The following is a 15,910-nucleotide window of genomic DNA, read 5'->3' on the forward strand; positions in this document are numbered from 1 at the left end:
CTACAGCATCTTTTTGACCCCATTTCCTGCAGAGCCCAGCCAACAACAGCAGTTGATTCATTACTTTAGACACAAGGCATGCAGGAATGTGAAGTCCATTAATTAATACCACCACTTCTTTCAGTTTTGTGAGTATATCTTTAAGTGTGTTTATTCAGACATTTCCTGATGCGTTTGTCTTTGCATAGACTTTTGGGAGATCACAGAGCTCCTCCTTTCTTGTCAGTCAGATCTCATGCTGTCATGCTTCAGCTGCACAGCAGTTTCATTTCTGAGAACTGCATGTAACACCTGAACTTCAGGCACTTTCCAAAGCACGGCAAAAGCTTGGGAGTAAATTAGGCAGAAGATAGTTCTGCAACCACTGCTTGAAAAATAGTGAGTCACATTCTTCCCTTAATTTCTGCTGCACTAGGATGATCATGCCAGTTCCCAGTAAATCAAAAAAGAACATACAAGAATTAATTTCACACAGTTACTAACTAAATGACAACATTTCCACACAGCTTAAGTGACTAATAATATTGATAAATCACATAGCTGAACTTCTGGAAAATGTTCCCGACTGGAGCCACTTAGGCAGAAATGTAGATTCTGTTCCTGCAATCATATAAATCATTATAAATATGGAAAGAGTGAGTGTCAGGAGGATGGAGCCAGGCTCTTCTTGATAGGACAAGGGGCAACGGGTACAAACTGGAACACAGGAGGTTCCACTTAAATATGAGAAGAAACTTCTTCTCAGTGAGGGTGACAGAGCCCTGGAACAGGCTGCCCAGGGGGGTTGTGGAGTCTCCTTCTCTGGAGACATTCAAAACCTACCTGGACACATTTCTGTGTAACCTCATCTAGGTGTTCCTGCTCCAACAGGGGGATTGGACTAGATGATCTTTTGAGGTCCCTTCCACTCCCTAACATTCTGTGATTCTGTGAATCAGTTTAAAAATGCTGGTTTTTTTTCAATCATCCAAACCCAGGTCAACAAGCTGGTAGGTGCCTACTTTGTCAGCAGGATTCAGTGTCACCTCTCAAGGCATTGCCTGTAAAGAGAGCAAAAGAGATGGAGATTATTTCACTCACTGTTGAATTTTAGTGTCTTTTGGAGACTGGTCCATCAGCAGTAGTAGAGGATACCACTATTGGGAAGCTCCTTGTCAAACACAATTTAACTGACACTTTACAACCTACTCATAAACAATGTCGGCATACTGCAAATCCCTTTGCATCTCAGCTGGACATGGAGAGCTGCAGTACACTGGGGTAAAGACAGTAAATGCATCTACCAAGATGCGATCCAGCCTGTGTCACTGCATGAGGGTGGCTGTGGCAGGACCCACAGTCAGCAGCCAAAGGATGCCACAGGGTCAGGTGATGCTTGTTTGGGCACAGTTAATAAATGTCACATTTTTGCACAAGTTTTAGATCAGCTGGCACAAGGGCAGTTTGTACGGAGCCACAGATGTTTAACCTTAGTCATGTTTGACTTGGAGACACTGGATTTGTGATCTCTTCTCAAACTAGGCTCCCTCCCTCCACTACCACACTGCCAAAGGACTGCAAATTACAGCTGCCAGTGCTGAAATCTGATGTGGGACTGCCTAGAAAAGTGAAAAAGAGAAACAAAGGAAGGGGGCTGCTGAGCTGAGACCTATCTCTTGGTGCTGTACATCTGTCTGCAAAACTGCATGTTACTGGGGGACAGTACATGTTGTGAAACTGTCCCGTTAAGCGCCCATCACTTCTCACCTCTGTATTTAGATGTAAATGCTGCAGACACTTGAAGTCTTAGAGAGATTTTTTTCTTCTTCTTTTTCAGCAACGTAACACAGTTACAATTTGGGAATTAAAACATACTCTCTGAACCATCAGCTCTGCAAATTGTATTTCTGGTTCTTCTATTTTTCTTCTTCCTTGTAGCTCAGGAGGAAGAAAAAGAGATAAAAAAAAAGACAAGAAACAGAGGAAGAAGCAAAAATAGATTGCATTGGACAGACTCAGTAGCAAATGCTGTGCTTCGTTGGTGTTTGAACAGTTTGTTTTTTACCATTCAGTTTGTCACACCATTTCTCAGAAAAGCAAGAGGTCTAAGCATGTGGTTTCCTCTTGCTGAGAGCACCCCAAGTCGCTATTTCAGTCAGGGGATCCTAGAGCAGGTCCATGCTGCAACCCACTAGCATCTTTGTGGAGGTCACCAGCATAGCACACCCTTCCAGGCCCCAGTGCCTCAGGAAGCCACGTCACACTTCCATCCCTCCTCTCTTTCTCTCCCACCCCCACTCGTCCGTGGTTGTCTGCTGTGGTAGCTTTTTTTTGTTGGTTTTTTTTAGATGCACAATATCTGGGTGCTGCATATGCTTACGGTGTGAGAGATAGTAAGCCTGTTTGGTCACTGAGTTTCAATCTTTAACATAGCCAGTGCAGAAAACAATTCAGCCAGCGGGGAAGCCACACCAAAATTGGCTGCCCAAGGGTGCAGAGATCCAGTGGAAGCATGGGAAACTGCCTACCAAAAATAAGGTAGGTTCAATATCATTTTATATTTAATTACTAAACAAGAGGGCTGAGTGATTTGATTTAATATAGGATCAAATTATACCTGCAATGAGTCAACCTTAAGGGACCATGTAAGACACGATGAGGAGCCTCTTGATTAAACAAAGGTTAGTTAGCAAGCAAATTAAGAAGAACAATGTCATTCTTAGTATGTCAAAGAGTATTGCCTCAAGGTGTTTTTTAGGGAGATGACTTCATGCCTAGGCTCTCAGCACTGAGGGTTTGCTGAAGGGAGGAAAGGTGTTACAGAGGAGGAGCACAAGGAACAGAATACTTGTCATCTGCTCCAGGTTTCCAGGAAGGAAAACTGCACTTAAAGTTTCATCTTGCCAACTTTTATCTGTTGCATTGTGTCTCATAAGGGCAATCTTTTATATACATTGTACATAAATAGATTAAATTATATTGAAATGATATACATATATATACTGTAGTTATGTACAACAGTGGGTAGGAACAGATTGTCTCCTACGGAGCTGCGAAGACAGAGGAGGATGCACAGCAGGAGTCACCTAGGACAGGCAGGTTGTCTTCTTGCACCATCCATGCTGGAGATGCTCAGTGCAGGGACCACAAGCACTGTTGGGCACTGGCCCACGTGCCATGCTGCTATGGCCAACAAGCTGCCATCGCTGCTCTCCCTGCAGTGAGAGTTTCCAGCAGGATTCAATCACTTTTCAGCACAGCAGTCTTTAATATCACCCATGGAAAGGGGGAAAATTGTACTAAAAATATCCTTTTTACCTGGAAATAGTAAAGCGCTTAGATACTTCTGAGTTTATTCCATCCAAACAGGGCATACAGGGAAACTTTGGCTCTTGAAGCAGCACATTACAAAGCAGAGATACAAAGTCACACCGGTGGAAATTTTTAAATAATAATGATGACCCACACACACACCAAAACTGGTTGGCTCAAGGAAAGACTTCTTTCATTAAAGTGAACAGAGGGAGGTTTGTTCTGGGAAAGAAGCAGCTCACATGTTATCTTAGAGCAACCTGAGATTTTCAAGGAGAGAGCCTGACTCCATGTGCCTAAATATGATGAGGTGGGGGAAGATGAGAGGCAGATCCCAGACACAAGCAGGTGAGAGCCAGCATCACAGCTGGTGATGCTGCACAGGGTGCCCAGGGCTGGCCCGTCTGGGGGATGCCACCATGGTGCCATAGCTTCATGTGGCTCTCTCACCCTCCAGCCTTGCTGTGTCATGGTACGCAGCTGGGTTTGCCTGGCCTGGCTATCCATAGCCATAGGAAAAGACATCTAGAAAAGGCAACACCACTTCAGAGTGGCAGATGTTGGATGCTATCCCACCCAGGCACCCAGCCCTTCTGGCCATTGCTTTGCCAGGTGTTCGTGTCACAGCTTTATGTCTGCTAAATACTGTCCTAGCTCTCAGTCTGTGTCTTTGTACATCCAAGGAACAGTCATCAGGGCTCTCCTGTAACACCTCTCCTAGTAGAAATATGAAAAAAACCACTGTGTGGACAGATTATTTCCTTGAAGGTGCACAGAGAGGAAAATCCTCTCTCTTTCCCATTGCCTTCTTGGTAAATCAAAGAAAAAAGTAATCAGCTTCTGAGAACTGCACCCTGACTGCTTACTTGGTCTTGAGAAGCTCAGATGAGGTTCTTGTCAAAAATAAATGTTCTGTTTATTTCCAAAGAGAGTGCAACCCTCACCTCTCTGCAGGTCTATGTCAGGAGATCTAAGGCATGACCACTTTACCTGGCTTTGAGGGAAAAAAAAAAAGTCCCCAAAGCATGGAACCATTGTTCTCAGAAGCAGTTTCAGCTGAGGCCAACAAAATCCATGTGAAGCTGGTTGGTCCTAACCTGTGGCAGCACGAAGCAGCACTGAGCTCACACACCTGTTAGATCTCAGCCCCACGCTCTTGGTTCCCAAGCTTGCTGAAGCCCCAGTGCTTTAAGTGCCTGTGTCACACTTACAAATGGCACTTGTGCTGCTTTTGAAAATGTTACTGACTGCTTTTTAGGAGCAGGAAGCAGGGCACCATAAGCAAGGCTTTTATAAAACAGGTTTTTCCTGCTAGCTGTTGACGGGGCTATCACACATCAGAGGAGAGGGGAGGGGAGGGGAGGAAAGTCCACTGCCATAAGTGGTGGTACTGGCACAGTGCTGTGCCGCAGCCTGTGCTCGGGCAGCTCCCAACCTTCAAAAGCTCTTTTATAACAAACTACTGCCAGGAGAAGTATCACAGGGAGATCGTTAACTAGCTGCCCTTGCAGGACAGAAAGCAACTGTAGCTCATCTTGCTTCATCTCCCGTCAATTAGCAAAGCCAGCTTACCGTGAAATTCGTGTAGCACATCACTCCTCAGTCATAGCTGCCTGATTGCTGATAAAGCTGGCTCTTTCTGAAAAATCAGACCTTGCAGAAGTTCAGAGAGATGGAGAAATGACGAAGCTTTTCTTTTTCTTTAGAAAACTGTCATTCCTGTACAGTGACACAGCATTCTGGCAAGGCTCCAGCGCTGCCGACGTCCAGCCCCAGCCACCACTGCACACCAGGCAGGGTGAGGCAGGGGCTGAGGGACAGCTAGGAAGGGCTCCTCTGCTCCACAACATAAGGCAGGGTCACAATCAGGCTAAATGAAAAGCTCATGAGAGTTTGTGCATATTTCATAGCAGTCACCCCATCCATGCTCACCCGATCCTGCACTCCTGACGGCACTTAGTACTGCTGTGAGATCAAATTCATAATGATTTTGCTAAGGTCCCCCAAAATGCCTCTGTTTCTTGTCTGACACACAATGCGTATACCCACCTCCAAAAATCCTCCCCAAAGCATTTTGTTCTGCATTCATAATTTATATTGTTGCAAACCCAGATTCCTAAGGAATGAGGCTCATGCAGTCACACCATCCAGCTGCCAGAATCTCTCCTGAGTAGCTTTAACCAGATCTGAAAAAAACAAAGTAGATGGACACCTGTGGATGGGGGAGTGACTAACTACAAGACTCAGGAATACCAGCAGCCATGTGGAGGAAATAACCCAAAATTACATGTCCATTTAGGTCAGCAGGCAAAACTCATCAGCTCAAAGTGAGGACCAGCTGTGGCTAGTGGGGTCCCAGAGGGAGAAGACACAGGGGCAATTATGGGGGTAGCACGACTAACAACACATTGAAATGAGGGGGGATTGAGCTTTCTTAGTCAAGCAGCTAGCCACAGAACAAAGATATCATTTTTTTGTCTTCATCAGATGAGGTTTTTTTGTTTGTTTGCTTTCAGTGTTTGGCAGTTTAGTGTTAGAGGTGGTTGGTTTAAGGAGCCAGGTACCATCAAAACTATTTCTGGACCAGTAACCTCTTATTGAGGGAGAACAAGTTAGATGGAGACAACAGCTGCAGCAGCTACCCACTGAAGTCCTAGCTCCTGAAGACTGGTGCTGTCATGTCCCACAGCAGGTCAGAGGAGAACCGTATTTCTGAAAACAGGCAAGGCTGGCATCACTCCTTATGAAGGTGGCTCAGTGAATGTGTGCATGACCATATCATCAGCATCTCACTACCTCTGCCCAGGAAGTCCCTTCTGGGGACAGAAGGGGCATCCACCACCTTGTCTCTTGGCACTTTGGCAAATGGGTTTGAAGTAAAATCAGACTGAAGGTAACTGTAGCTTCAGGTGAGCAAAGCAGACCTAACACAAATTCAAGCTCTTAAGAGCAGGTGGCTTGATATGGCAGCTGCTGGGAGAAAATGTCGCAACCTGGAGCGGAATGGTTTCAGACCCCATCATTTGTCCATATACCCTGTTGCCTCCTCTGTATTCAGTTTCTTGACCCTCTTTTCTTCTTCCTATATATCCCCAAGCCTACCACTTCATCTCTTCTATCTGGAGAGCTTTTAGTGACACTTCTTTATTTGGCTTGACCACTTCCCAAGCATGACAGCCTCTGGAATCTGTACAACAGCTCGTATTGCTGCTCTGCAAACAGCAAAGTGAAACTATGGAAACAAAGAAAGTTAATTCTGTTGCTGTTTTTTTTTATTTTAATAGTTGAGTCGCTTTTCTCTTCTTTTGAGACTGTTGGCCAGAACTATTTCCCAGCATTTTCACTGATAAACCTGTACCTATAATTGCCTCAAAAAACCCACACAACACAACAAGAGCCAACAACCCCAAAACCCCTCCAACAATATGCAAGTCAGGCTTTCCTGCTATAACTGCTGGGAACCTGCCTCAAAGGAGCCAGCATGTCTGTAGTATGGATGCAGATGCTAAAAAACGCTTTCGGTTCTCAGGCCATGCAACGTATTTCCCATAGGATTACACATTATTGACTAAATAAGACTTTATCTAAGGGCTGTACAGCAGTTTACAGTTCTAACTTGCTACAGAAATATATACTATTTATCTTATGATAGTTCAAGAGAAGAGCTATCCAAGCCCAACAAACTTTCCTCCCAAGTGAGAAAAATCAGAAGCCAACTGAACATAAACCAAAAAAATTGAATAAATAGATGATCAGAAAACAACAACACTTATAGCAAAATCAGGACATCTGACAGTTATGACATACTTCTATTGTGAACTATGTGTATTATAAATACACATAAGATATATTCATATTGGCATCTCCAACTAAGATATAAGAGTTTATACTGAGTGTGGGCAAAATGACATATACAATTCAAAGAAAAACAGGTAGGCCACCTGGAATGAGTTAGGATTGGATTTCTCTTCATTCCCAGCTGTAATGAAAGCGATGTAAAATCTTCTGTAAACATGAAATTGGGATGTTCACTAATATTTGCAAACATTCCTGTTACTCTCATAAAAATACCAGGGGCATATCCACAAATAAATTATTTCATGCTAATTGCCAAACTTGGGTAGTATATGAAATAACTAAGATCTAGGACCACATGTTTAGCAAGGAAACTATCGACAGCAACAAAGAATAGTGACATTATCTACTTACCTCTGGTACTAGTAAAAAAAAAAAAAATAGAACATGCAAATATGCAGTTAGACACTGACTCATAATGCATCTCCAGCAGCAAGTTGGGTTTATTTCTCAACTTCATACAACTTGGCAGCTTTACAGTACGTTAGTACTTTTTATTATATATGTATATCTAATATATAAATATCATTACCGCATTGTACAATGTATGTAAATTACTCTACAAGCATTTTACAAGCACAAAATTGTAAGCTATAAGCAACAGTGCACACATCAGCAAGCCTAGCTCATATTATCAAAAAGCCTGATAACGGAGCAGTTTGGCCATAATTTAGAGGATCTTAAATTCGCCAAACAATTTCAGTATTTAAACCTGAAAGTATAGCTTTCTGCCTGAAACAGCAAAGTTTATTTTTAGATGTATCAGGAGCTGGCCTGTCTGCTAGCCTTGCACCCACCTTTGGGTTTGCAGTTTGTGTTATACAATCACAGTGTTTACCTTTCTTTTGATTTTCACCGAGACAGACCAGTACATAGACTGATTTTAATAATTTGGGGAGGAATGGGGCTGTTTTCTTTCATATCGTTTCACAATATTTACTGCTCACTCACCCATTTGGAGGTATTTAATCCAGACAAGCCCAGAAAGGTTGATTGCTCCTCAAAACCACAAATTTTGCTGAGCTGCTGCCAGGCTGCCGCAGGGGGAAAAAGGCTGTACTTCACAGGAATGGCTGAATGCCACAATGCCTGCTGCCTGCTTGTCCCTGCCATCTCTCCGTTGGGTGAGACCTGTGATTTGTGTCTCTCTTACCCTGGGACAGCCCCTGCAGCTGCTGGGCAGGGCTGGGTGCCTGCCTGGGGCTGCCTCCTGTGTACCAACAGGGGAAAGGCTGAGAAGGCAGAGAAGCTGTGTGAAGTAGCTTGCTCAAATAACTGGTGGTGGGGCTTCCTTATGTGACCATAGGTACCCAGGGTTTGGTGGTGGGGAGTGAGGGCCAACCAGCACCGGACCTAATCTACCCACCCGTTTCTCCATACGCTAGGTGGAAAGTGCATGTTCCCACCAGAAGAAAAAGGTACTCCCACAAGGAAAGTAAGTAAAGATGCTTCTTGAGCACCCTGGGGGTGGTGTAGCATGGCATGGGTTGGGGGTGTGGGAGAGCCCTTCACCAGCACACAGCATTGCTAAGGAGGCAGCTGGTGTCTACAGGCACAGCCATGGGCAGCAGCCATAACAAGGCATTTTGCATCCCAGCTGGTGGAAACCTCCTTACATCCAGTGGGGGAGACATCTGCCCTCTTGCTGCTCCATTGAACTGGATTATTTGGGGCGTCTTGCTTTTTTTGTTTCTGGAATAACACAACACAAGGAGGCAGCCATCCCCTCCAGCCTCCTGCACCACATGTGCCTCAGCCACTGCTGTGCAGCTGCCTCCTGTGATAGTAAACTCAGCCTTGGTAAATCACAGCTGGACCCACAGACTTGAAAGCTTCCAAACTGTAGCAGGGGAGCACCCAGTTCATGGGATGCCTGTGCTAAAAAAAAGCACCTGCATATTTTTTTCTCTCTCAGTTTTCTCTTCAGATGTGGTAGCCTGTAGTGAAGTGAGGAGCCTGGTGTCTGCTTCTGCAAAAGACCCAGCACAGTGGTGTGGTGTCTGTGACAAAGCTCTGTGTTACCTGGCAGAGTGAAGTGATGAAAGGGCAAGAGGGTTCCGTTCGCAACGCAGGACTAGCAAGAGCTTGCAAGGAAAACAGGGAATCCAAGGGAGGTCAAAGGAAAGCGACTACTGGGTTTGACTCCCAGCCGTGGCCACTTATTGGTTTTATCTGTGGGTGCCACCTTCATGCCTACATGACCAGCTGAGCAGACTTTTCTGGGGAAAATTCTGCATGAGGCTATTGGTTACAGCACCTGTGCAGGAGAAGGGACTCAGCTCAGCATGCCCCACATTTAGTCACATGCCAGACTCTGTTCCCCATATACAAGTACAGGTTGGGACTTTTTCTAAACACACGTGAGTATGAGGTATTCTGCTAATAAAATAGTCTCTACATATTAAACATGCAAATGGGGAAGACTCACGTAGTAACCAGGATTGCGTGTGTTCACATGAATCACAAGGTCTTGGTTTCGATTCAGACTGTTATGTTCTCCATCAGTGAGTAAAGCCCTTCATGTAGGGATGGTATAATACTTTCACTTTTTACACAAAGTGTGGTATTTGCTTAAGGAGGAACAGCTCGTTTTAGTCACGTATATAGATGATTTCATGTCAGTGTCAAGGAAGTACAGTCATGTTTTAAAATACTGTTAAGTTCTCTAACTTGGCAGCTTTGACACAATATTGAAAGACTGATGTCTTTCCTTCAGTCAGGTTGCAAAACAAGTACACTTAAAACCCCCATTTTCTTAGGCAAAAGTGAAAGCTCAGCTCTGAAATTTTCCAGGAGTGACCACTAGCTCAATCAACCTCATAACAAGAACCAGCTAGGCAGCTAAAAATAAAGCTGTGAGAAAAGATGACGCAAACAACAAGCCCCTGCCCTTTAGATGCTTACAGGGCAGAGAGACAAATTTCCGGGAAAGCCCAAACCCACCCAACCCAAGTGCACAAACACCCAGTGCACATTGGGCATGTGGCACATCATGCCTCTGCACCCTAATGCCAGCAATCCCAGTTAGAATTAAGGCTGCATTAGCCATAAAGCTGAAATAAAGTCAGAGACCAAGCAAACAAGAACAGCCATTTTTAAGAGACACACATAAAACTGATTTCAGTGAAGTTAAAAAAAAAAAAAGACAAAACCCACAGAAAAAAACACAACCAAACCAACCAACCAAAACCAAAACAAACAAACAAAACAAAAAACAAACAAACAAAAATAAGGCTGCACATCTAGATTTTATCAAGGTTGATGAGCAGTGCTTTGTGACATAAGTGTGTGTTAAACTAGAGAAAAGATAAATCTTCAAAAGCCATCAGATTTACTTAGCCCTCAGAGATTCAACCCTTTCCCCAATTAATGTCACACTAGCTCATGATTTTGAGCAGCTTGTGCTCATGCTGTAGCTAAGTCTTAGTAAATCCTGTGCTGTAAAAAGTCCTTGTGTCCTGTTGCTGCACAAAAGAATGACAATCACATGATTTCTTCCTCTTTCTCCAGCGCAGACTGACAGCGATCCACCAAGTACCATCAAGGTAATGACTAAAAGTGAATGTTTTTGCTGCTCTCCAAAACATCCATGTGTCAAAAAGAGAGGTGTCCATCACATTCCTGCAGGATAGAGAAAGCCTCATAATCCAGTTATTTGCTTGGGATGCAGAAAAACATCAGTTTAAGCCCAGTGTATCAAATAAATGTGTGTATACAAACTATGATACACAGCTCCACTCTTGGGCAGCCAGTGGCCAAACAGACCGCAGCACTCACCTGTCATTTCAGAGGCTGAGTGTAACACTGGCCCAAATGAGGCAATTCAGGAGGCTGTGTCTCATGATCGTGTCCAAGTTAAGCGCCCCGAGCCACTGGGCAATTTATGGCTTGGGGGGGTGTCCTTCTCTCTCCTCCTCCCCTCAGCTTTCTGGTAGCCAGCATAACCTCTCTTACCTACAGTTTCATCAAGACTGTCATGTTTCCAGAAAAAGTTTCAGTTTCAGCATCACATCTTTTCATAGAGCCATTTAACTGGACTATTGCCAACAAGCTTTAATAATAAAAGAAGTCTTAAGCTGAAAGACAAAGGGAAATTTAATACTTGGAGTCTTAAAATGTTATGGTTAACCTTTCTATTGTAAAAAAAATACTGGATGTCTCAGAGAAAGACCAAGTGTCTGTTGGAACAGATAAGGTTTCCCTTTCCACTTGCTCTAGAAGGAAGAAGAAAAGTCTCAGAATATGCACTGTCAGACTGAAGATTTAGTTTCTTATAAACCAGAATGGGTCAAATGGTAGCACTGCAGGAGAGGACATTCAGGAAAGACTAGCATGGTCAACACAGTGCCCGGTCGATCTTACTTCCCTGCATTGGGGTTAGATTCAGGAGCTCTGGCAACACACTCCAAGGTAATGTAAGAGGTTACTACATAACTTGGTATGTGCCCGGCTCCTCTACCCAAGCTCATTGTCCTGGAGGAAAGAGATGGCAGGGGTGAGGGAGCAGCCACTTCTCAACAGATGCACTTCACTGTCTCCTGTACTCATTTGTGTTAATATACTGGGCTCCAAGAGGCAGCAGCTGAGTACCTGTGGTATGCACCTCTGCTTTGGTCATTTTAGCAGAGGGTGACTGAAGTTGCCTCAAGTCACCAATGGCAAACAATCACCAGAAGCCCTTTGTATAACAGAACAAAGCGTTGCCATTTAGCAGCCCAACCTGTTGGGATATTTTGTTTGTTTAGGTTTTGTTTTATTTTTTTCTGTTTTCTTTTTTTCAAGATGACATCAGTAAAACAAAAGTTGGTGCTCGACAGATATGTGGGTGTTTAGCAGAAAATTTTGAAGAAAGTGGGCAAGATGACAGAAAAGGGTGTGATTAAATGAGCTCATCATTTGCACATGTGAGCGTGGGGTGGACTGTGGGGGAAGATAAGGGGGTGGAACTGTAATGGGGAACCTGCCAAGTAGCTGTCTAGTTTTGAGAGTTTTTGGTCCCAAGTAAAAGTCCCAGAGTGTGGTTTGAAGACAGGCCTGGAAGGGTTGTTAGTGCAATAGGAGAGACGTCCCTTCTGGGTATTCAACATGGCCTATGCATAATGAGAGTCAAATGACATCTCAAGAGTCTTCATGCTTGCTCCTCCTGCATTGTCGTCATGTGGGACAAATCACTCCACCTCTGCACTTCAGTCTCCCCATTGATAAGAGAAGGTCGATGGTAACAGCCTTTCACAACTTGTAGACTGGAAGGATTCTGGAAAATGTGGCTATGAGCAAGTCTTGGGTGGTTCTGTATGTTGAAAGTGACAAGAAATACTCCAGGCTTCACTCAGTGGATTTGGAGCCAATGAAAATGAAGAGCCTACCTGTTCTCATTTCACAGGCTCACAGAAGAAATACTGCTGCCCTCCCAATTCTCTGCAATAGTGACTAGGGGAGGAGAGAGCCATGCCCCTAAAGATAGGTAGGGAATTCCTTTTTCTTAAGCAAGTCCACCTTGATTGCTCCTTAAATCTTCTGGAATTTCTGAATCTCAAAATTGTATAAAGCCTCAGATCAAAACTCAGGGATTATTTCCAGTGAAGTGTCTTCAAAATCAGGACAACTTTCACACCAAACAGACTCTAAACAGACAAAATGGTTTATATAAACTAGGAAAATCCTAGAACGATTTGGCAGAAATTAGGTTCTAACAACTATTTCTCACTTTTGGGTTTGAAAAATAAAAGAAAACCCTTTGAGTTTATTAACCCATGGAGCAGAGACCTCTGTTCCACTTACAGAGTATGAAAGGTAGCCACAAATGTCAGCATGAACTTGGTGGCACCCACTTAAAATACTACTACTGCTACAGGCAATACAGGATGACACTATAAAACCCAAACTTGTTGGCTTTATTATCCAGTAAGTTCAAATCAAGAGCATCAGGGCAAACAAATTTTTAACTTCTGAGTACTTGAGCAGTTGACATCATCCCTTTAGATTTAGTGAGTCATCCTGCCAGCTATATAGATGCACAATCATCCACAACCCATTAGCAAACACCTTCAAGAGGCAAAAGGAGGGACAAGTCTAAACAGAGTTGGGAAGGCATTTTCCCACACAATCTTACCTCCTCCTTCATTCATGCCTCTTCCTTCTTCTCCCTCTGTATTCAGGGAGAGCATTAGACAAGGATGACCAGGGAGGGGGTTAGACATCGCTGCATCTCACATGAGGCCGGGTGCCTTCCAGGACAGGGTGTCTCCTGCATAGACACACATGCACATTTGGGGTCTGAGTCAACTCCCAGACCCTACGGTCTCTATGGCAGCTGACCATGACTCCCCTGGATCTCTCTTTATCCCCCTACTTTCCCATGCCTTTTGCTCTTCAAATCACCCTGATCCCTCCCTTTAGTTCCTCCCATAATAGTAAGTCTTGTGTAAATCACAAATGTCCGCCCCTCACCTGAATCAATAATATGTCCCATACTTTTAGTAACATCCCCTTACTCCCCATCTTAAGGTGATCTGGAGAGCTGTTCCTGTTTGCTCATTGGCTAGATGTCACCCCGGAACCACCAGGATGATGGATCTCCTGAGACAGCACGGGGGAGACCCAGGGCAGGGAATGATTTGGGTTCTCCCACCTGCCACTCTGCTCCCTCGTGTGTGTGGTGATGAGCTTTTTATTACCTAACCTACTGCTAAGTGCTATCAACCTCAGAACAAGAGTCAGGCCTTCACTCCCCACCCACACCAAGTGTGCACTTGTTGTTTGGTGCACCTGGTGCCCATCCGTGGCCTGTACAGTAGGGAAATGACTCTGGATTTACAAGCTATTTTCAGTACTTCATGCATTGGTCAATACCACCGCATGAGCACACAGGCTATACCAGTTTTCTTCACATTGCAAACTTATTCAGAGTATAATCACATTGAAGCTTCTCTCTCTCTTTCTCTCCCTCACTCAGGAACATATTGCCAAAAGAGATTCTATGAATTCCAGTGAACTGTGGTACTCAACTGTCAGCCATGATGTAAAACATGAAGCCTCTGTGATTAAGACAAACAACCGGACAGAATACGCACTTGTCAATGTGCCCAAGAGGAAGGAAAATATTGCCAGCACTGAAGAGCACAGTGAATATGATTATGTCCTGATAACCTAGAAAAGGACACTTTCTGCTCCTAAGGTACTCTTTTGTTTGAATGTTTAAGCCAGCAGTATGCGGACTTGCTCACCATCCTTCCTCTGCTGTCAGGTCTTCAAACACCTCGCTCATGTCACTGAGCTTACTCATTAGGACACATCTACCTGTCCATGAAAAGATGAACACAGAAAGAGACATGGACAGAGTATAGGACTTGACAGTTAAAGAGGAATCAGTAGCAACTGCCATTGTAAGACTTTCTCTATAGAGCATTAGGTGTTTCATTACTAGAAGCAACTGAGGCTGCACATTTTTCTGGATTTCTATGGTACTGTTTTTTTTTTTAAAAAAAAGAGGTCTTACAGAACTACTGATAGAAATCTCAAAAATGCGATAAAAACACCCTTTGTTGTTGGGATTTTTGTTTCTTTGTTGTTGGGGGTAGTGTTTAATTTTTTCAAATGAAAGCATAGACTCAGTGTTAGGTACACTTAATCTTTTCCAAAGTTTTCTGTCCTGCTTGATATATACTATTATACAATGTACAATTCTGACAAAAAACTTGTTTCTCAAATTGCTCCCCACTTTAATGTAATGCTACTTATATTAGACTGAAATCTTAAGGAAATTTGAATTAAATAAAAAAGCAACAAACTGCATGCAAAACAAAAATTGCAGACAGTTGGAAATCTATGAAACCTGACACTGCACAGGCAGTAACTACACACCCCTCAGTAGAAGATTCTCAGGTGTTGTCTCCATGACAGAAAACTTCAAGCTCAATCCATCTGGAGTCTCAGGTTTGTCTCTCTGCAACGCCAGAAGATAACTTCCCTGTAGCCCATCACCCCTCTGCAAGCAGCATTCCTGGACATGCGCACAGGACTGAAACCAGTTATTCAACTGCTCAGCGGAGCTCATAAAGTGATTACGTGCCTGTGTTCTTGCTTGAGCATATTTTCTTCACTCCCTCCACTTTTGTAATAAAACAATTTGTAAGAAAATATTGAACAATTTTCCTGATTTAAAGTCTTCCTTTGCATGTGATTGCTGGCTGCAGCCCTGGCGTTGTAGTGTAGAACCTTTGCATTCCCACCTGCAGTTTCAGTGCCGGGTTCAGTCCCATGGGTGAGTGGTTCCACACAGCAGCGGACAGACACACTGCCAGCACAGTGCAGGCAGCACCCTGCAGGTGCTGCTGTGGTGAAGGCATCTGCCCCAAATCTGTAACAGCTGCTGTGGCTACACACATGACTGTCTGCCATGGGATTTTAAAAGGCTAGTTGTACACTCCACAAGCTGAATTACCAGAACTGTCTTTTCCTTTTTAGCAGTGTCGCAGTCACTTCAGTCATTAAAATATTAACCACAGTCCTTCTATTAAAATTAAGCATTCACACAAAATAGCTAACTTGATGAAATAATGTGTTTGCACACTGCTCTGTCTCTAATGGATGACCATAATTAATTCACTTGGTTATTTCCTTTTACATGATCAATTTACCTCAAAGATATAAACCCAGAAACCACTCTTTTTTTTTGTTATTTTTTGATATTTCCTTCAATAAGAATTCAAAGCTTGACTGGAGGTAGACTGTAAAGTTGGACATTTTCTGTTGAATATCACAT

General features: G+C 43.7%; 1 protein-coding gene across 1 annotated transcript; it reads left to right on the forward strand.

Annotated features, from left to right (window-relative positions):
• The first annotated feature begins 2,468 nt into the window (after positions 1 to 2,468).
• On the forward strand, positions 2,469 to 15,137 carry LOC308053058 (uncharacterized protein). Its single transcript, XM_080363793.1, has 4 exons — positions 2,469 to 2,517; positions 8,532 to 8,581; positions 10,657 to 10,691; positions 14,102 to 15,137. The coding sequence occupies exons 1-4, from the start codon at positions 2,492 to 2,494 to the stop codon at positions 14,297 to 14,299; spliced, it is 309 nt and encodes a 102-aa protein (XP_080219919.1). The 5' UTR covers positions 2,469 to 2,491; the 3' UTR covers positions 14,300 to 15,137.
• The last annotated feature ends 773 nt before the right edge of the window (positions 15,138 to 15,910 follow it).

Source organism: Nesoenas mayeri (assembly GCF_963082525.1).
Source record: "Nesoenas mayeri genome assembly, chromosome: 1".
NCBI classification, from domain to species: domain Eukaryota; kingdom Metazoa; phylum Chordata; class Aves; order Columbiformes; family Columbidae; genus Nesoenas; species Nesoenas mayeri.

Coding starts and splice junctions, on each gene's coding strand:
- LOC308053058 (XM_080363793.1), top strand. CDS start 2,492: ATGGGAAACTGCCTACCAAAAATAAG. Junction 2,518..8,531: donor AACTGCCTACCAAAAATAAG/GTAGGTTCAATA, acceptor TCCATACGCTAG/GTGGAAAGTGCATGTTCCCA. Junction 8,582..10,656: donor AAGGTACTCCCACAAGGAAA/GTAAGTAAAGAT, acceptor CTCTTTCTCCAG/CGCAGACTGACAGCGATCCA.